Source organism: Protobothrops mucrosquamatus, unplaced genomic scaffold (assembly GCF_001527695.2).
Source record: "Protobothrops mucrosquamatus isolate PMUCROS unplaced genomic scaffold, P.Mucros_1.0 scaffold_177, whole genome shotgun sequence".
Lineage (NCBI taxonomy): Eukaryota > Metazoa > Chordata > Lepidosauria > Squamata > Viperidae > Protobothrops > Protobothrops mucrosquamatus.
Window position 1 is genome coordinate 2,497,292 of NW_015386253.1, and position 22,172 is coordinate 2,519,463.

The 22,172-nt window shown below is 33.6% G+C and overlaps 2 protein-coding genes across 2 annotated transcripts in view; one reads left to right on the forward strand and one right to left on the reverse strand.

Moving 5' to 3' along the window:
- Nucleotides 1-1,010, forward strand: part of TGM4 (transglutaminase 4) — a 32,103-nt gene extending 31,093 nt beyond the window's left edge. The window contains exon 14 of the mRNA XM_015822876.1: nt 209-1,010. Within this exon, the coding sequence (XP_015678362.1) occupies nt 209-350 (142 nt within the window). The 3' untranslated portion in view covers nt 351-1,010. The remainder of the gene's footprint in view (nt 1-208) is intronic.
- A 6,627-nt stretch (nt 1,011-7,637) lies between these two features.
- ZDHHC3 (zinc finger DHHC-type containing 3) overlaps nt 7,638-22,172 on the reverse strand; it is a 36,811-nt gene continuing 22,276 nt past the window's right edge. The window contains exons 6-7 of the mRNA XM_015822887.1: nt 20,739-20,869; nt 7,638-8,978 (exon numbers count right to left, since the gene is read on the reverse strand). Of these exons, the coding sequence (XP_015678373.1) occupies nt 8,739-8,978; nt 20,739-20,869 (371 nt within the window). The 3' untranslated portion in view covers nt 7,638-8,738. The remainder of the gene's footprint in view (nt 8,979-20,738; nt 20,870-22,172) is intronic.

Here is a 22,172-nt window from a genome sequence, read left to right on the forward strand (position 1 = left end):
TATATATATATATATATATATATATATATATATATATATATATATATATATATATATATATATATATTTCAAAATTTGGATTGCTAACAAAGAATTAAGGGAGTAATATATATATAGGTCTTTGGATATTCGGGATATATATATATATATATAATTACATACATACAAATACTGTATATACACATACATTTTATCTTTTCTCTCTTAGGGACATACAACCTGGTAAAATCTTTAAATCCAAAATAGTGTGTGCTCCAAAGAAGAGTGGACTGAAGAAGATAGTGGCCAAACTGAATTCTACCCAGCTAAAAGAAATAACCGCGGAAAAGATTATTTCCATCATTGAATAGTGGTGACGGTATTCTCAAAGATCATCACTTGGTGGCACTAGAGATATATGTTATCATTCAAGTCTCTAGATTTTGCTTGCAGCCTTGATTGTGGCTGAAAAGATTATAAAAGAATTTAAGTAGCTTCAGGAGATTACTATTTTGATTTTATCTAGTGAATATTTAATAGGTTATTGAAATATGCTTTTATGTTTGCAGAATTCTGATAATTTATAACCACTAAAGCCATGATATGTGAAATCTGGAATCAGAAGGAATTATCTTTGTCTTCCTTCCTGGCAATATTTATGCCTTCTCTTCTCATTTTATAATTTGTAACTGTTCCTCACTGTAGTCTAATTGCTAATATATGCAACGTTACAAAGCTGCATACATTTTATGTTCTTTCATTTATAATATGTTAAGTAGTATTTGATATATTAGACTGGCTTCAAGCTTACTTTCCATGACTAATGTAACTAACACAGATTTCAATATTCTTTTCTACACATGTATACTCTATGAACATGATTAATTATGAAGCACAAATTAGTTCCTAAAAATTCTTTAAGTGTTTATATCACCAAAAGTAAATTATGTTTCCTAATTCAAAGTATATCTCCATATACTGTACTTTCTCTACCACTTCTAGTTATGAATTAATAGTTCCTATTCAATAAAAACATGTTTTCTCAATCAATTCTTCTGCTATTCCTTTTGTTACTCGCTTTGTAATAATTTTTAAAATCTTTATATTGATGTCCTTGCAACTGAACAGTCCCCATTGGGAAATTTGGGAATGTCTATGTCATCTGGGCAGAACCATTTATTTCTTCATGCCTAAAAAGGAAGAGTAAATTGTAGACATTTTCATAATGCATGCATAAACAGAAGATTTTAGATGTGTTTGATGGACACATTCGAAAGTTCTCTGGTATTCTGAAAGTTTTCCTGACTGTCTCAGAAATTTCGTGGCCTCCCCATTGCACAACCTTCAGAAAGGAAAATACATATACATATAACTGAATTAAAATATTACAGCAAATGGAGGTAGTGAAATAGGCTTTTTAAATCAATTTTGCCACAGTTCTAATAAAATAGGTAGAAGCAATGTGAGACAGACAGAATGACTGTGTGACTGGAAAATTTATGTTCGTGTAATTCTTTTTTTAAAAAAAATAAACTTCATACAATTCCTTGTGGGGAAGGTATTTTCAAGTTTGAGAAGATTCCCACATTTGTATGTTCTTTCCAAGTTCTCAGAGTAGTCCCCTTTACTCACTAAAACCAACCTGAGTAGTCTGGATGGACATTCATGTTTTTTCGCCCTAAGGATGTGAAAATGTTTTAAATCAATTAGAAGTCTTCAATTAGATTTCATATCAGTTTTAGCCAAGAGATTGGAGGAATTGAGGACTATTTCAGCCTTATTTGCAGTTCATTCAGAAAAAAGTGTTGTATTAATAATCCTGCTTCAGAGATTACATGTGCCAACAAAGACAACACTATCCCCACAGAACTGAATTTCAGTGCAGACCTCAACTTATAACCATTTGTTTAGTCACCATTCAAAGTTACAATGGCACTGAAAAAAGTGGCTTATGACCATTTTTCACATTTACAACCATTGCAGTATCTTCATGGTCACGTAATCAAAATTCAAGCACTTGGCAACTGGATAGTTAGACATGTAATTATCTAAGTATGGCAACTTTTATGTATAGAGCTAACTTTTGCCAACAATCGAGTAATTAGGTCTTCCTGACACACATTAATTTACAGTATAGGTAGTCCTCAACTTAACAATCACAATTGAACCCAAAATCTCTGTTGCTAAGCAAGACAGTTATGTGAGTTTTGTCCCATTTTGTAACTTTTCTTGTCACAATTGTTAAGTGAATCACTGCAGTTATTAAATTAGCAACACAGTTGTTAAGTGAATCTGGCCTCCCCATTGACTTTGCTTATCAGAAGGTCGCAAAAAGTGATCACATGACCCTGGGACACTGCAACCGTCATAAATACATGCCAGTTGCTGAGCATCCGAAATTTGATCACATGACTGTGGGAATGCTTCAATAGTCGTTAAGTGTGAAAAATGGTCACAAGTCACTTTCTTCAGTGCTATTGTAACTCCAGATATCACTAAATGAATGGTTGTATGTAGGCAATATTGTAATTAAACTCATCTCAATTCCTATTTATGCATTTTCAATACTATACCTATATCAGTGTATAGCACTTTTATGTACCAGAACCAAAACTTACAGCAGTACATTGCTAAATAAATTTTCTAGTAAAAACATGGCTTAAAATGTTGGTTAAAAATTCATATAGCATTAGAGAACTATTGAAGATAAACCTTGACACTACCAAATAGTTGATTTTCTTTCCTACTTTCACAATTCTCTTTTACTTTTCACTATTATTCATGTTGCAAATTTTAATTTTTGCAGAAGCTTTTGGGAGGAGAGGAGGAAGAGGAGAACCTACTGTATCACTCTAAATGGAATGTATAACAGAATTTCAAAATTCTAACTACATCTTCAAGATACTTCATCCATCCATTCAGTTCTCAATAACCTGTTTTTGAAAATCTCTCATTTAGATTTTCATTCATTAATTCATTTTTCTTCTTATATTTCCATAAATCCCCTCACTTTGCCAACCATGCTGATAACTTGTCTTAATGTATAGATGACATTACTTTATCTAAGAATTGACACTGAATGACTTCAATGCAGTAGATACTATGATTGTACAGGCATGCTGTACTGTATGTATGTTTATGGTAAACCTTCCCTTCACCATCCAAGAGAAAGGATACATAAAGGTGCAATTATAAGAGGATGGAAAAGTAAAAGAAACAATACAGCTACCTACACTTTTCTTTCAGCAGCATCTTTGTGCATCTTAACGTGAATTTTACATCTGTGTAGAATCTTGTTCAAAAATTTAAATATGAGGAGGGTTTTGTATGTGTGTATATGAGGACTTCCACCCAATCTTTTTCAGATGCACAAGTTGGTGGTGCTATTCTAATTATATAGGTAAATCATACATATAATACAAACAGATTAGCTAGCATTCCCCTCTTGCATTCACCAATTCAAGAAGAAATAGCCAGTTATAAACTAGGTCCAGGTTCATATTATATCTCGTTAGCACTTTTACACTTTTAGTCTTTTAAAAGACTTTTTAAGTGAAACTGCTACATAATCTTCAGAAGTTCAGTGTCCCCAAAGAAAACAGAATAAGAAACAATAGTTTATTTTCTTACTATTGTAAAGAGTTTGGCCCTGATTGCTTCTTTTCATTTCAGTTATTTGCTAAAGAGCAAGAGACAATAATCCTATGGTACTTCGCTTAAAATTGTTCATACAAATACATTTTGATGCCTGAGAAAAATTAAGCTAGCATGGAAAACCAAAGTTACCTTAAATACAAAACATGGGCCACTTTATTTTTCTAAAGAAAATTCCCTATATTCCTGTTAGGGTAACAGCTAAATTCATCTGCTCTGTTCAAAGGATAAATCAATGTCAGACAAGAGCCAACAAACTCCAACGAGATCTCTTAGAATAAAATGTGGAAAGAATAGTATCAGCAATATAATGTTCTTTGTCCATGTTCCTGAAGTAGTTCCTTATGATTATGGTATGATATGAAAATCTGGAGTTCATGAAATCCTTGAAGCTAGCTTTATAGTTACGACCACAACTGAGCCCAAAGTTCTGTTGTTAAGTGAGACATTTGTTAACTGAGTTTTGAACTTTTAAAATCACTTTTCTTGTCACAGCTGTTAAGTGAATCACAGCAGTTAATAAGTTAGTAAGGGGATCGTTAAGTGAATCTGGCTTCCCCATTAATTTTGCTTGTCAAAAGATTGCAAAAGGGGATCACAGGACCTTGGGACCCAGCAACAGTCATGAGATAGTTGCCAAGCATCTGAATTTTGATCAGATGATCATGGGGATGCTATAAAGGTAGTATGAAAAATGCTCACAGGTCACTCTTTTCAGTGACGTTAAAGCTTTGAATGGTCATTAAATGAACTGTTGTTAAGTCGAGGACTACCTGTATACATGGACAATCCATTTGTATGTTAAGTTTCACCAATTCAGTTGATTTGCTACCAATATGACCAGATTTGCATCCATTCTATTGTTCTTTCAGATATTTATTATCTTTTTGATTTTCTTCTGACAATTCTGATTTGTTTTAATACCTTTAAGTTATCCAAAATACTCACTGCTTCCATAATTACGTCACTTGAAATGAATCAAGAATGAATGCTGCATAAAAGAACAACATTTTCAGAAAATCCTGTTGTGTTAATATATCAGGTGTGAATTGCTAAATCCTGTTTGGAATTAAATGTTTAAATGCCTACTAATACATGCAATTATTTGTTTAAAATAGGGCTGGCAGAGCTGTGGTACTCGGGTTAGGGAATGCAAAATGGTCAATGTAGTTCTAGAGGAAAATGGATTTTTTTCAGTCTGGCATGAAATGAACTTGAAAAAGATAACCAATCTAAAACAATCTCCACTTACATGTTCAGTACATCATTATATAGAATACTGGAATTAAAACAGATTCTTTATTCATGAAATCTGGCCACTGAATTACCACCAAAGTTACTGAAAATATATGGAAGTTCTGTGCAGCAGGTATCCTGTATATTTAATAGGAAAAGAGTTCTAGGAAGGCAATTTCTTTCATTAGTAAAAATAATAAGGGGTTCAAATGTGCAGGTATTTTCTTTATGCCAAGAACTTTGATTTTGCCCTTCCCTCCATTTGTTTTCAAAACTTTCAGCTTCAAATTAAAATATGTTAAAACTAAGTTATACTAGCATTATGGCAACCACCATAACCGTTTCTGAAGTATAACTATAAGTTCTAACACGAGGCATCTCCATTACTTGGCAAAATTTCATAAAGATCTATTTTTATCAGAACTTTGTTCATCCCTAGAAATCAAAGGTGACACGAATGTTCAGAAATCTAAAATACAGATTAAATACAGATTAAATAACTTGTATCCTGTTTCTTGGACCCTGTGCCTTATATAAATTCAAATGACAGGTTTTCGAACCAAAATAAATATTTTTTTTTAAAAAAAATAAAGTATCGACTTGCATGTCTCAGTGGATTTTACTCAATCTGTGTGTTTTAAATTATTACCAATTTGGAATACTGACAACGCATTATTCTCTGCAATAGATGCTTGAATAGATATATTGGTTATTGAAATAGAGTTGAATTTTAACTTTGCTCTATAGTGCAAGGCTTGTTTGCATCAGCTGTTGCAAAAAAGATGTTTGTGCTGTACATTATGCTTTCAGTAAGGAGGCTGGTTTCCTTATCAGGAATTGTCAGACATGGATAACCAGATATTATTTTCTAAAAGCGAAATGGAAGTCAAGTAAAACATAGACAGACAGACAGAGACAAACAGACAGATTCCTGTTTCTAATGCCCTTAAATCATGCTTTTAATGTTCTGCTTTAGCTCCACATGCAGGGGTTAGTCCAGCAGAATACTACCATCAGATGGCTTTACTGGCAGGCCAGCACAGCCCGTATGCAGACATCATTCCTAAAGATAAAGGCATGACATAATGTAACATCTGGGTTTCTGTTCCAAGAACCAATCTTCAGAAGCCAGATGTGTGGATAGTCCATGTGAAAGAAATGAAACCTTAAATATGATGGATTTTTAATCTCATTTGACCTCCAGTCCCTGCAAGGATTTTGACATTATAAGGTTATGTGAAGGGAAAAGATAGGTTTAGATAGTAATTGAGTTCTAAAATAGCCTTACAAAAAGATCACTTTAAAAGGACTGCAAGCACTAAACATGAGCAGACAAGTATGGGATGAAAACCACAATCCTTTAATAAGTACGATTAACCTGGAATACAGAAAATAAGATACAAAAGAGCAAAAACTAGAACAGAAACATTTGTAAATGCCTACATTCTTTAATTGCATAGAATAGGCCAGTGTGCAGCCCTAAAACTGTTCATGAAAATACAAAATATATATTTTCCCACATGCTAAATCCCAGCCCACTATTAATTAATAATCCAATTATTTGAATTATAGCACCTTTTGGTTATTTAGCATCCAGAACAGTTGCATTTTTGTTAAAATACAGTTGTTTTGAACTTTAAAATACAGGCTAACTGGTTGCATAATGTCATGCTAAGGGGTGAGTTTAAAAACAAAAGAGCACTTGCTTCTTTTATGTCAGGGTGTCAAACTGTTGGCCCGTGGGCTGGTTGCATCATGTAGAGACCACGCCCACCCCAGCTCTGGCAATGCAAAAAAAGTTGCAATACGTCGCAACATGTCACGTGGCACGGCGAGTTTGACAGTCTTGTTCTAGATTATCAAAACCTAAAGATTATGCTTGTGCAAATACATATATATTTAAAGCAGAGTTTTAAGGCAAGCTGGCTTCAGTAGAGTTACTGGCAGTAAGCAGCCATATGCCTGGTAATTATATACTGGATACCAGGTGAACTGGTTGTTTAGCCTAAGGACCTTCTTAGGCTCCAAAAGCATAATGCCAACATTCATTTAGCGAAAGAGTCCAAACAAAAATCTTTGGTTAATAGCAGATTAGTTTTAATATGGTATAAAATCATTTGGTTTCAGTTGGCAACATAAAGCATTATTAAACAGATTGGATCCAAATAAGGCACTTATTCAGTATAGAAGAGTCCTTTAAAATTATTCCAGTAAAACCTTAGAATGTATTTTCCCTCACTTTTTGAATGCCATTTCCTTTTTTTTTTTTCTATGAGACACAGGAGTCTGAAAACAAACGGAACCTAACTAACATGTAGAAATGTATCTCTATGGAGATTCTTAATCATCCAGGCCATGGTTGTCCAAAAGTGCTTTTCCAAAAAGGCAACTGGACTTTAATTGGTTTCTTCCTTGAAAATGTTTCCCTTCTCATCCAAGAAGCTTCTTCAGTTCTAACTGAATGGTGCAGAAAAGAAGGAACGACCAGATGACGGCAAAGAATATAAATCCTTCCATTCCTCATCATTCAGTCAGAATTGAAGAAGCTTCTTGGATGAGAAGCAAAATGCTTTCAAGAGAAAAAAAACCCCAAGAATTTAGTTGGAAAAACACTTTGGGACATGTAGAAATATACAAATACAGAAAAGCCATGACCACATTTCTGCCAATTAAGAGAGCTCATAAATGCTATCTCAAGTGAGAAGCAGTATAAGTCAGGTTTCTGTAATAGATTATAAAAAAATATAGACTATAAAAGAGCACCAAATACTGAAATAAAATCCTTAGGGATTTGCCTTCATATTCCTAACTGTAATAATATTCTCTTATATGGAGACTCATTGGTCTCCCTTCCCAGAGACAATCCTGTTGCGATTGCCAAATCACAACAGTGTTTTGCAGCATTGTTGTTTCTAGACATGAAATCAATCCTGAAATATCCAACAACCCTGTGCATGGCACTTTTATTAAGAACATATTGTATCAATAAACACTAATGTTAATTGGTCTGTTTTTAAGATGTACAGAGAATTCACTAATAGGCTTGCCTTGTCATCAACTAAATCCATGCAGTAAGACAACTTATTGCTGGAAATATCTATGTCCTCTTTCTCAATCATACACAAGTGCACCCTTCAGGGACACATGCATGAGCTTCCAATTATGTACAGTAGAAGAGAATCCCTGTTTATAATTAGCTGTACTTCAGATGGAGAGTTTTAAGGATTGCATGAACAAATCACTGCTAAAATTAGACTGCTTGGACATTTGTAAATAAACAATCTAATAACCTCTTTCAAAACAATGAAAGATTGATTACCTAATTTAGCTTTTGTCCACAATTGCCCAAGCTATTTCTTATAATTGCCCCCATCCCAAGCTTTTCTGAGGTAATCAATATGAATTAGCTGAAAAATAATCATTATGTATAAATTTTGTAGTTCTGATTACTATAGAATTATCATTTATGGCACAAACAGTAATTTAGAGCACATAAATATCTCCAGACGAGACCACTTAAAATGATCACATTGAACTTCAGGAGGAATTTTATGGATCAGAATTATATTCCTGACCTTAGATTTTGACCAGCCATTAAATCTTGAGAAAACATGCCCCTCATATTTTTAGAAGCTGTCCCAACAAGATGATAGGTTAATTTTTCTGTAATGAAGTACAATTCTTGAAGTATAGTTAACCCATCACCAGTTAAATGCGTAGGAAAGTAGTTGCATTATTTTTTGCTTAGTGAATGAAGTCCTTAGCGAGAAGAAGAAAGATTCCATGGCTTCATGCATCAGTGGCACCTTAAAGCTAGCTCTTAAGTACACAAACGTTAAAAAACCAAACAGTTGGAAAGATACTTTATATTAATCACTTAATACTTCCACAACCATCATTGGATCATAAAATGGTTCAAAGGCTTCTTGCACAACCATCTCTGATGGAGCAACTGTTGCAGTCCCAGCTGGTGGAGCCTTCTTGCAATTCAGGTCTGAAAAGGGACTGAACCATCGCAGTGAAAAATTACCCCCGAAAGCCAGTTTCATCCCTTCCCAGCCGCTGGCTTTTTCCCAGGTTGGCTGCTCTTTTTTAAGCCGTTCTATACCCTGCAGAAGACAAAACAGTTTACATTTATTCATTAAAGGCACATGGAACACTATTATAACACGCTGATGGATAGTAGCCTAAATAATTTAAGGTTTTTCTGAATGTAGAGAAAACCTTCAAAAGAAAAATTATGAGTCTAGAAAGTTCTTCAGCCATTAATAGGAAATAAAAAACAGTATCACATCAGAAAAATATTGGAAAATATTCATCTGCACATAGTGAAAAAATTATATACCGTTTACCATATTTTGGATTAACAGGTGCCAAATTGAGACCTGCTGAATGTCTGTCCAGAATTTCCTAATATATCCAGAATTCTTAGCTACATCTCAGAAATTTTCTGATTAGGGTTACATATGTCTCATTCCAGGACTTAAAGATTGGACTTAAATTTTTGTGCATACTTTATTCCCTGCTTTTTTTTCTTAGAGTTAACTTAAGACAAGATCCATAGGTACAGTCTAAATTTGCATATACAGCCAACCCAATGTTCTCCTCTGAACATTCAGAAAGTTGAATAAGTAAAACTTCTTTGCACATACTAATAGATGTGTAAGTCTTTGGAAACCATATCTAATCTTTCAAATGTATTCTCTAAGATAGAGCATATGTCTTAATTTTAAGGCAGGTTCCTGTGTTCTAAGGCTAAAATTATAGAATAGAGGCATCAAGATGGAAAAAAACTATTTTCAGACCAATATATTAATGTACCATTTTACATTTAAAATACCCAATGAAATGAAAAACATTGATCTAAAGTTAACACATCAAGCTAGAGAAGGGTTTTTTTAAAAATGTGTTTTTATTGATCCCTTCCAACGACAGCATTCTTATTCCATTAATAGCAATAGCACTTAGATTTATACACTGCTTCACAGTGCTTTACATCCCTCTCGAAGTGGTTTACAGAGTCAGAATACTGCCCCCAACAATCTGGGTCCTCATTTTACCGACCTCAGAAGGATGGAAGGCTGAGTCAACCTTGAGCCAGTGAGATTCGAACTGCTGAACTGCTGGCAGCCAGCAGTCAGCAGTAGCCTGCAGTACTGCATTCTAACCACTGCGCCACCACAGCTCATTAATAGCTTCTCTGGAAGATTTCAGAATGCAAGCAAAATGACATTACAGTTTTAATTATAAAAAAAATGTATGCTAAATCAAAATTTGGGAAAATAGCATTGGTAATCCGAGACTATAGGGAAAATAGTATATTTTCAGAAGTTTATTTACCACTAACTTCATAGATTTGTTTGCAACTGACAATAAAATATTCAAAGAAGAAATTAACCATTGGAGAATCAGTACAATGTGTATCATTGTTAGTTTTATATTGAATTCAGTAAGCTGCTGCAACTACAAAATGTTCATCTGATTTCATTTTAGATGTAAGCTTCCTATTCCTCTTTTAGGTTTATTAGGGAAAAAACCCAGATGCCCATGTGCAATCAGAGTCACCAACTTGATGTTTTTGATCCACCTTTAATCCTATAGATGTTTTGGATTTTATGAACCAATGTTATGATTTCCTGTAGGTGAGATTTCCCTGTATAATGTGGAAATGCTACAATTATATTTTAAAAATCCAAAAACTTTAGGGATTTATTCCAGAATATGTTAGTATCTGGGCAACCCCCAATGTTGTACTTTCAAAAATGAGTGCTATGCAATGTCATAAATCTGCAGTTTGGACTGGATAGCCATCAGCATTAAGTAAATGTTTATGATGTTCTACATGGACCATACTAAAAAAAATTGAAATCACCTATCTTATATATTAATTCTGATTTGCATATTTCTATGCCATTCATAATATTGTCCAATTTGTGTTTGGAACTCAATGATCAATGAGTCATTTAATAAAACAAACTATTCAGTTTGGAAAGAATAAAGAACCAAATTCAATGTAAAGTCATTTATTTGACTTGAATGTAAATAATTTTATTCATTAATAGCTAGGCAAACATATAATTATTTGACATTTTTCAGAGGTAGACATATCAGTTTACTACATCAAATCCAAAATGGTATCCCGTGACAAATTTATTGCAGTGTAATTTTTTATGATCCATCAAAAAACACCATAAAATAATACAGTAACAGCACCATCCATCCTCATATATATTTAATATCTAGCAAGATATTTCAAACTTGGGGAAATATGGAATATCCTGCCCAAAAATTCATCAAAATAGAAATGATCCAAGCCTCCATGGTGAGGAAATTCCACAATTAGGGAGCTGATGAAAATTGGAACAGCACTCTCTCATCAATGGACAGTTGGTCTGCTGGAATACATCTGGTAAATTATTTTTAATATGGAGAGTAAGACCTAACCATATTTTCATATTCTCTTTGCAATATCTTGTTTTATAAATCACTGAGATTCTTTGTATAGTAGGCTAGTAACTATAGTATCATTCAGAAAAAAAATCAAAATCATGATCTAAATATAATCACTTAAAATAAGTTTCATTGAACTCAGTGACTCTTAGTCCAAGACTAAAAGATAAAATATCAATTTCTTTTTTTTATGATTGCTTTAAGTATTTTTATCAAAACATCTCTTAAACACAGATCATCAAGGATTACCGATCCATAAAATACATTCTTCTGCAATACATATTTTAATAGGTAATGGTGGAAACAGGAAACTAGTTTTGTTACAAAAATTTCTGTCGGTTTGCTGAGCACACAATGATAGACTATAAAAGTGTAGCCACAGTACTATTTGGTCAAATAAATTTAGCTCTAAACTCTAATTATGCAACTATCTACAATCTATAGGACAATAGAATTTAAAAGAACTTGTTTTAAATAAAGGCACAGAAGCAGTGTTCAGAAAAGGTTTATTGCATTTGTTTCCCATATGGAAGCATTGACAGTGTTGAAAAAATGCAGCATTCACATTATTTTCAAAATGAGACAAATCTATTGGCTTTTTAAATCTATTTCCTTTCCACTCCATGGCTTTGATTCAGTTTAAACAATACATCTGGGAACATAGCTCATATGCATTTCTATATTTTTCCTGCAGATACTCTAATAGCAACCGTCAGAATTTTTTAAATCCAAAATATGCAATGAAATCCCTGCCTATATTTCAAAATGTTACAGACTCACTCATTTGGGTGTAATCTGTTCTTCTTATTTTTGTTTTAAACAGAATGCCCTCTACTTAGTCCAAGCTCTTACTATGTATACAGTTTGCCATCCATGTAATCATGAAAGAAGGCATGCATGATCTTTTAACACATGACAGTTCTGATTGTAAAATATATATGTATAGAGTTAAAGCAGAACAAATGTTTAAAGATATAAAAAGGAGGTGATGTTAAAGAGAAAAATTAAAGGACAATGCTAGACTTTTACCTGGATTTTTAAGCCTCTTCTATACATGAACACTATTCATTAACCACTCCCCTTTTTTAATTAATACAAACTTTATCTTGCTATTCTACACATTTAAATCAACTTTTCATATCTCTTCAATTATAAGGCATTACAAAGCCACACATACAACAACCTTCATTCATATAACCAATAGTGACAACAAATCCTGCTGTCCTGAAAGATATGGTAAGAAACAGCACAAGAAAGTATTTCTGTAACTCTCTAAAATACAATAGTGTTGGCAAAATATTTTAAAGCTTAAAAGCTAAGCAAAGTTATCAACTGAGCCATATTTTCTTTTCCATTACTTCAGACATTATGTGAGGCTTTAACTCAGATGCATACAAAATACCACAACATAAAAGTATTCTTTACTATGAAGAAGTTCATGAATACCCATATAAGATGATATTCCTGGCACGGGCTGTTGTTCAGTGGTTGTGTAAATATTACTCAGTCAGCATAGGTCAGAAAGAAAGAAGTTTCTTCTTTACATTAGTTGTGTCAACAAGCAGACAGGAAAAAAAATAGGCCAGTCAAGTTATTAAATAAAAAAAGAAAAGAAAACGCTTCAGCCAGAGATGAAGAATTATCAAAGTTTGCAGAATACAGACCTGCTTTTTTCCCCCTCATCTTTTCTCTGCAGTTACTTGCCCTTTTATAGGCAGTTTTTCTTTAAAGAAAAGGTTTTTTTCATTTGAAACATTCATGTATAATAGCCACAGTGCCGCAAATGCAGTTTTGTTTGGGTGAAAATGTTGTCACAAATTCTTAGACCACATACTGATATGGGTCGGCTTTTCCTTGGTCTGGAGTAGCAAATGGGCTAAGCCAAACTATAGAGAACGGATGGCCGAATACTGCTTTCATGTTCATCCATTTTGTTTTTTTAGCCCATCTTCTCTCTTCTTTTTTCAACTGTTCTATTCCCTGAAAACAGAAATATGACATTTTCAGGCAGGAACTTATTTTTGTACTTCTGGTTTCGGGGAAAAGGTTCCCTCTTATCTATCCTTTATCAAATGGCTGGAGCAGGAAAATATTAAGATTTTCTAAACATATTTTTTCAAAAAATTAACAAAGGTTGGGAGGAGAAAACCAATAATGTAGAGATGAAAAGAAAATCACAGTTGCCATGACAAATTTAGGAGTTGACATTAATACTCTCCTTCCCCAAAATACAATTATATTTTTATTCAAATGGTTAATAAGGAAATATATAATTTCCAGATTTAAGAAAAGCCTCAGCCATTTCTTTTCCAGTTTCATTTAAACATGTTTATTTTCTGCAAATTGATGCCATTTAGATGCATTGAAATGTTATTTCCCAAAATTCCTCAGCTAGTATGACTGCTGACCAATATACCCAACAAGTTACAAGCTCAGCACATCTAGAGGGCACATAGTTAGAGAAAGTTGCATCACTCGCCAGCAGAAGAAAGAATTGCCAGGTAATGCATGAGTATAGAAAGGGGAAAATAGTAACAATATTAGCTTCGGAAAATTCAGAAGAATACATGTCAGATGAGTTTCTAATACTTTAGTAATAAGCACCTATATCTGCATTAAGAATCGGTTAGGCTATAAAATATAGTTACATATTAGATATTTTTGGAAACTGATCCATTCTCCATTCTTTCAGGTCAATTTTTCGAGTGATGTTTAGAAATGCAGGAACAATAGAGTCGGATGCTCCATTGTCCTTAGTAAGTTGGTCTGGATATGAAATTATTTCCCTTAGTAGTGAATGGACAGTTCAGATTACACTCACTCACTTCTCCCAAAAATGGGTGTGGCTGATAAATATGACAGATCTCTCCATGGTTTGCTTAGCACATCACTGTGTGAAACAGACAAGACAGAGAAAGAAACACAAAATAGATGGTAGTTCCTTTCTCTGGTTTGCTTTCTCTGAAAAAAAAAACAAGTCCACGTTCATAGTTCACACAACATGTAGAGTAAATCACTCATGGAGCTATTAACATAGTTATTAATTAAACATGTCTACGCATAGGTGGAATCAGCAGCTGCAAAGCTATACTGCTTACCCTTACATGCTATTTGGTCATGTTACATTACAGTATGATGTTCAAACTGGAACATTGCATTGACGCTAGTGAGAAACTTTTGGAAGTAACAGGAGGGATAGAAACAAAGTAATACAGTACAGGAAGTTCTTGATTAATAATAATTCATTTAGTGACTGTTCTAAGTTACAATGCCACTGAAAAAAGTGACCTATGACTGTTTTTCACACTTATGACTGTTGCACTTATGACGTGATCAAAATTCAGAGGCTTGGCAACTGACTCATATTTATGATGGTTGCCGTGTTACGGGGTCATGTGATCATCTTTTATGACCTTTTGACAAGCAAAGTCAATGGGGAAACCCCATTAGTAACAATGGTGTTACTAATTTAACAACTGCAGTAATTCACTTAACAACTGTGGCAAGAAAGTTGTAAAATGGGGCAAAATTCACTTAACAATTGTCTTGCTTAGCAATAGAAATTTGGGGTTCAATTGTGGTCATAAGCGGAGGACTACCTGAAAAGGGATACAATACTGCTTCCTCCCCAGAATGCAAGATTTAAAATAGAGGGGGAAAATACGGGATACAGCCAAAAAATATAGTATTCTGATAGAAGATGGCTTTAATTGATCACAGAGTCAGAATTTCATGAAAATATTTTTGTAAACAATATTGGTTAGCCTTCAAAAAGCTAATAGAGGAAATAACCCTCATTTTAAATTTTACACAGAGATTAGATCTGGTATGAGATATAGAAGATGCTTAACTACTTGAATGCTGTAATTTATCAAATACAATATAGCAACTTGTAATAACTGCCTAAAATCTGAAATCACTAAATTGATTATCAACACAAATAATTTCTCAAAAAAGGACATTAATTAGAAAGGAATAATGGAAAGGAGAAGCTCAATTCTTCATGAAGCTGAGAAATGAAATAAATACAGTGCAATTAAACAGCATGCAAGAACGAAAAAACCAGCAAATTTTCTACAATCAATTCCGTTTGAGGGAAGAGGGGAAAAAAGAGCATGAATTTGCACAGCAGTGATCTGAAGAAGAAGTAATAAGTAACAAAGATATTCTTTACTTAAGAAGCAGAAATGAAATTGAAGAGCTAGTAGGAATAATAGATGAACATATGTGGAAAGTATTTCTGAAGGATGATAGGGAGGCTGCAAAAAGAGACAGGAATACATTTTAAGCACACTGTAAAAATATTAAAAAAGAAACAGCTTATGAATGTAATTTGTATAAGTTGTTGCATGAAATATGCTATCTATCAACCTAATTATTAAAAGGACATATATGGAAATCAGAAAATCACAAAGCCATCAAATTAACTTGGAATCACAATATTTAATTATTAAACAAACTGAGCAAAATTCATGTTGACTTATCCTCAGCATGTTTTGCTAAGACACCCTTATTTCTGATTGTGAAGTAAATTCTGAAATTAAGTATTATGTAATAGAGTAATAAAGTAAATAATGACTGCATTTAGACATAACAGTGAACCTTGCCTTGCATTATGAGAAGTCATAAATGTCAAACAAGTTTACTTATTTATTTATCACTTGACTTTACATGCTGCTCCAATCAAACTGATTCTGAATAGCTTACAGATCCTCCAATACAGCCAATGACAATAAAGTAATGTAGATCAAATCTAAATAATTTGTCTCCAATGTGATATACCTTTCTCAAGGATCAGGCCATCTACCATTTCTTCTCCAAAGACCCTTTTATGACTCATGGCTCTTTTATGACTCATGGACTTCAACTCCCAGAATTCCTGAGCCAGCTATGCTGAGGGGAAAGGGAGAAGTTTCCAAGCTGAGCCATGCTGGCTCAGGAATTCTGGGAGTTGAAGTCCATGAGTCATAAAAGAGCCAAGGTTGCCTACCCCTGCTCTGGATCATAACAGCCTCAAGAACACTAGTAAGGATGGAACCAGCTTCATCTCTGGGGAAAGGGTGCTGCAGAGGAGAGGGGACCATTACTGAGGAGGCTCACTCCTGAGGTCCCTAATTCATCCTGTCATTCCACCCTGGTTGAAAGGATATAAGAAGCTTCTGATATCAGTTCTCATATATGCAATTGCTATTAAGCTGTTTAAAGCCAGGTCACGAAGCAGCATAAAAGTATTAATAATAAATAAACAGCTGGATGAATACATGATTTTTATGTAAACTCAGCAAAATTATAGTTTACCCAATATGAAATCCAAACCAAACTAAAACTATGATTTGAGATCTTATTTTTATGGCTCAGTGTTAGCTTGCAAACGCAAATTTGTCAGCTCTATTTATTTATAAATTACTGTAATGCTTATATATTTATATAATCATAGACTATAATACAGAAAAGTGGAACAAAAATAAACAAAAATAAGCATAGAAATGTAAAATATTTATAAAATGCAAAATCATAATATTTAAACATGTCTCTAATTTTAAAATGTCTGGAATGTAAAAGTTGTGGGTCAGTATCATATTTCCCAACTACTACATTACACAAATCTAGCTACTTTTACACATATCTCAGCTCTAGGTTAAAAAGTAAAAAGGAAGTGAGCAATGTTTAGTGTCACCCAAATAAGATAAAAGAGATGGAACATCTCTTGAGCATCTTGGTATACTGTACATACAGCCTATGAGCATGAGCACATGATCTACTGATTCTATTGTTCTGCTACAGTGTTGCCCTATTTTCCATATAGCCCTAGAATAAGTTAATGACTTGCTAATATGCTATTCTATGTATAAGAGTCATTAAATTATCACTATGGCAAGCTGGTTTAAGCAAGTCATTTATTTTGTCCATATTGTAATACCTTAGGATCAAAGACACATTTATTTGATATTCTACATCTTTACTCTCTCTTTTATTATTATTTTAGCATGATCAAATCCTAAAACTAAGGGTGATTTTGGTGAAAACTTATATGGGCAGTGTTAACTTTTAAATGAAAGTCCCAGGATAAATTAAGAACACTCAGCAAATACTAAGGCTAAGAATCGATTTAATTTAAACCAAAGTCTTAGCATGGTAACTAAATCTTCACTGCTACTTTAAACAGTCTAATCTCAAATCTTAAAATGATAGTGGATCAAATTTAAGAAAAAGAGAGTAGAATATAAACTAAATTAAGATTCACAGAATAACTGTGCACAGCCTTTAGCTTAAAAGAAGGCTGCAGAAATATACTGGGCTCCTATACTTTAAAAGAAACCAAGAATTGTGGCAATAGTGCACTGGATATTTTGGGCTACGTTTGGTGTGTCCTGTTTGGGCTGCAGAATAATGAAACATAGTTTGATACAATATAGAAAAGTTTGGTTAACCATAAACCAGGTACAGAAACCTCTAACTTCATTTCATGCATTAGTAGGGTATACTTCTCAGAGTTACTGATGCTTCTGTATTATGCTATATGTAGCACACTGAGTTCTGCCATCTAAATACCACAGTAAATTTGAGAGTGCAAAAAGGCTTTGATAAAATTGTTATTTTTAGCACCGTCCCACCCTATTCCTATCAATTGTTTCTTGGGCTAAGACCATATTATATACACATGTAGTACATTTCTTGATCAACTTCCCCTCCATCGGCCAATAGATTTAGTCATGCTGTGGGCAAAAAAAAAGCAGACCCATGTCTGGCAACTAGTCTTTTTATGGTTCAATAAATAGTTAAAAAGAGTGGGAAAAGAGCACTGTTCAAGTGAAGTACATGAACAATAGAATCTACTTTCTTAAAAGAACTACAGCAGTCACATCTGATTTTTCATATCTGAGTAGGATATAAACAATGAGGTGGCTGAGGCTGTAAATATGTGCCAGATATCCTGCTTGTTCAAAAATACAAAGCAGATAATTTTATGAATGATCTTTCCAAACTGGATGAATAGATAATACCGTGACATTTCAAGTAACACATGTATAAAATTATACTAGGGACAGAAGAAAATAATTCATTTATATGTATACACTGATGAGATTCTCAAATGCAACCAGGAAAACAATAACTGGGCCACTTACTTTGCAGTGCATTTCAATGTAAACTTTTGGAATCATAATAAATGATGATGCCCTTGAGTTGAGTTCAATTCAACTTGCACATCTACTAATATTTTGGCAAAAATGTGGAAGCTGTTTGTCACTGCCACCTTCTGAGAAGTTTAGTCCATATCCCTGGGATTTTGGAGTAATCTTTCAAAACATATTAACCATGCCTAGCAGATTAAATTGTTTTCAGATAATTGAGGTAGATTAGATGCTGCCATCTGCCTTCATATAAAATCCAATGGCATGGTCACATTTCAAATTTTAGTATTTCAAATTTCTAGTATTCCCATCTCAAATTAAATAAATACATAAATAAAATAAAACAGTGGAAAAACAAACAACATTAAAATGGCCACCAAAATAGCAAAAGGATATTTTTTACTATGCAAAGGCTAAAGAATTAAAAGCATTTTAGTTCACAAAATAGATGAAATGAGAAAAGGGTCACAACAGTAGAGGTGTAAACCATTCCCTAAAGATGGCTGCACGTATAAACCTCTAAATTTAAAATGTTGGTTTAAAGCAGCGGTTCCCAACCTTTTCTATACCCCGGACCCCTAGAATGCTTCTGATATGTTCTCGCACCCTTACAAAAGTTTGAAATAATGGCAACGAATTATGCATATACACTATAATTTTGAAAACCCAAGTTTTCGCATGCCCTGGAATATTGTCTCGCACGCCCAGGGGATGCAAGCACCCCTGGTTGGGAACCCCTGGTTTAAAGGGATTGTTGCAAACTGTATCTTCTGCATAGATATACTGAATTCTTTAGTTCTTCTTTTGCCATATTCACCCAACTCAGAAGTGAGGTTGATGATTGACGGTCCTCCTTAGGCATAACACCCTATAATATATGAAATTTACTGCTTTTAAAAATTTTCTGATTCTTATGCAAAATAATGCTTATTCCATTTTAACATAATACGCCATTCTGAGATTCTTGGGGCTGAAGTCTTCCTTATTAAATTTCTACAACAACTGGGAACAATGTAGGCAAAGAACATTTATGAAATAACTAAATTGAGCCTGAATACACTGGACTTTCTTCCACTGAGATGTTTCTTCCTTATTTAAAGTGCTACAAATTTATTTCTCACTTTGGAAAATTATCTAAAATCTTTCATTCTTTTTCTCCAACAAAGATATAATTCTTCATTTTCAATATGTTATTTGAAAATGGGCCTAGAGAAGATTATTACAGAAAAATTCTAAGGAGTCTTCAACAGAAATAAGTGCCAGTATGTTCCACGGGGTTCCTCACTTATAAGATGGCAATCTCAACATTCTTATTTTGGTGAAAGACTTGTATGCAACATAATGATACCTATGGATCTCATTTCAATGTACAAAATTTTAATTATTTCCTTTGTAAGGAAAATAACAAAAAATATGATTAACTATTTGACTATCATTTCAGGATTCTGCAGAACATGGCACAAAACTATCTGCATGAATAATTCCATGATAGCAGGTTTCTTCCAAACCTCTTTCAATTCATGAAACAAAATAAACAGATGACAACACTGGCTCAATTTGTTTGGATCTCATAGCAAAACAATACCTCTTTTATGTCTGTCTGTTACTCCAGGCAACTTGATCACATTGCAAAAAATAACAGCGCTTTCTATTGGGCAGGAGCCAATAAAGAGAAGTAAACAACAACATCCATTGCTGATCAAAATTGATAAACAGATGCTAAAAGATGTCTGATCCACTTACATTCTAAGCAGGCAATCACAGATTTCTTTCAGATTAATAATACCAGATACTAATAGTAGGTGACAATTTTCCTTTGAAAGAGAAGTGGTACATTTGTTGAAATGTACAACTGCTTTGATTGCTAAACTGGATAATGCAGAAATGATGGGTGGCAACGCCTCTAGAAATGTACAAATATATACTGCCCATATTATCTCTGTATGTCACTAATGTGCATGTTACTGTTGTATACAGTAAGAGTGAAAAACGAAATTGTAGAAAGTTATCAGCCATGAATATCCACATTTTATATCCACATTTGTCCTATACCAAACTTTCCAAACAAGGTTCCCACCTTGAAATTAATTAAATGTCTGGAAAGCATCAAATTGGGAAAAACTTTGCTAATATTTGTATTTCAGGAAATCCAATTGCTATTTATAAAATATATTTTCTACTGTAGTTTGGCACCCTCATATTCTTTTTTGGACAAAGAAAATGAAATCACGCCAAATGATTCTTTTAAAACAGGAACAAAATAATCAAGAGATAGGAAGTACTCACTGTTTCATCAGTGCAGATGGAATGCACCTGCGTTCCAAACATTACAGATGTGAAAATGAGAAAAAGGAGAGCCTCAAAACACAAGAGGATCAGGAGGATCACAGTAGTTGGTGGAGAGAAAGAGCTGCACTCTGAAAAATGTAATATGAAAGAGCATTTCATATTCAAGCAACTGAACCAGTAAGAATGCTGCTTTTGTACACTATTTGCTTATATTGAGTAGCTTCTAAATTTATTCAATCATAAATAAATGAGATTTAATTATTCAGAATTATTTATAAACCACCAATTCCAACATCTGGAAATTCAGTTATAGAGTTCTGAAAGTCAGTGGTCATACAATACAGACTTCTAAATGTAGCAGGAATAAATACAGGTAGTTCTCAACATACAACTGTTCACTTAGTGACCGTTCAAAGTTAAATGGTACTGAAAAAAGTGACTTAACAATGGTTTTTCACAAGACCATTGCACATCCCCATGGTCACGTGATCAACATTTGGAAGCTTGGCAACTGGTTCATAGTTCTGATAGCTGCATTGTCCCGTGGTCATGTGATCACCATTTGTGATCTTCTGATAAGTAAAGTCAATGGGGAAACCCTATTCAAGTAGCAACCATATTACTAACTTAAAAATTGTAGTGATTCACAGCTATGGGAAGAAAGGTCTTAAAATGGGCAAAATTCACTTAGCTATTTTGCTTAGCAACAGAAATTTTGGGCTCAATTGTAGTCATAAATCGAGGACACCTTGTAATTATAAGTTATGTTGCAATTGCAAGGCAGTCTCTCTTTCCATCTTCCTAATCTAAGTCCAATGTAGTCTTGATATTTTATACATTTTTTCTTATAAAATTATTATTAGATGTTCCCCTTTCCAATATAGTTTAATGTCATCAAAAAACCAAACCAAACCCAAAGCTCTTAAATCACAGCTTATTTCACACTGACATGAGATTAAGTTTCAGAATGAAATACCAAAGATGCTGGAAGTAAAATAAGGCACTTGGAAACAAGGAATAGAAATAGAAACCAAATAAAAATCTTTTTTCCCCTAGATTTTTCTTTCTGTTGTGATTTGCATTCATAACGATTATGCAAACAAGAGATTCTAGGGTACTTTCTACATAGTATTGTTTCTTACGATTTTAATTATGAAACATGAATTCACCTTTGGTCCACAAGCCAAACTTTTTCAAACTTTGATATGCAGAATTTTCATGTCCTGATTTAAAGGTGAATATTGTCTTTATCAATGTTTTTATTTATTAATTTTTACTTCCACTGATCATTTTCAGTTATAACACAATACACAAGCATATCCTATTTCACAATAGTTATATAAGGCCCATTGTTTAGAAAAAGGGTGGACAGAATCACAGGCTGTCAGTAAAACCCCAGGTCCCCATACTGCTTTTGAGGATGTGCTGGGC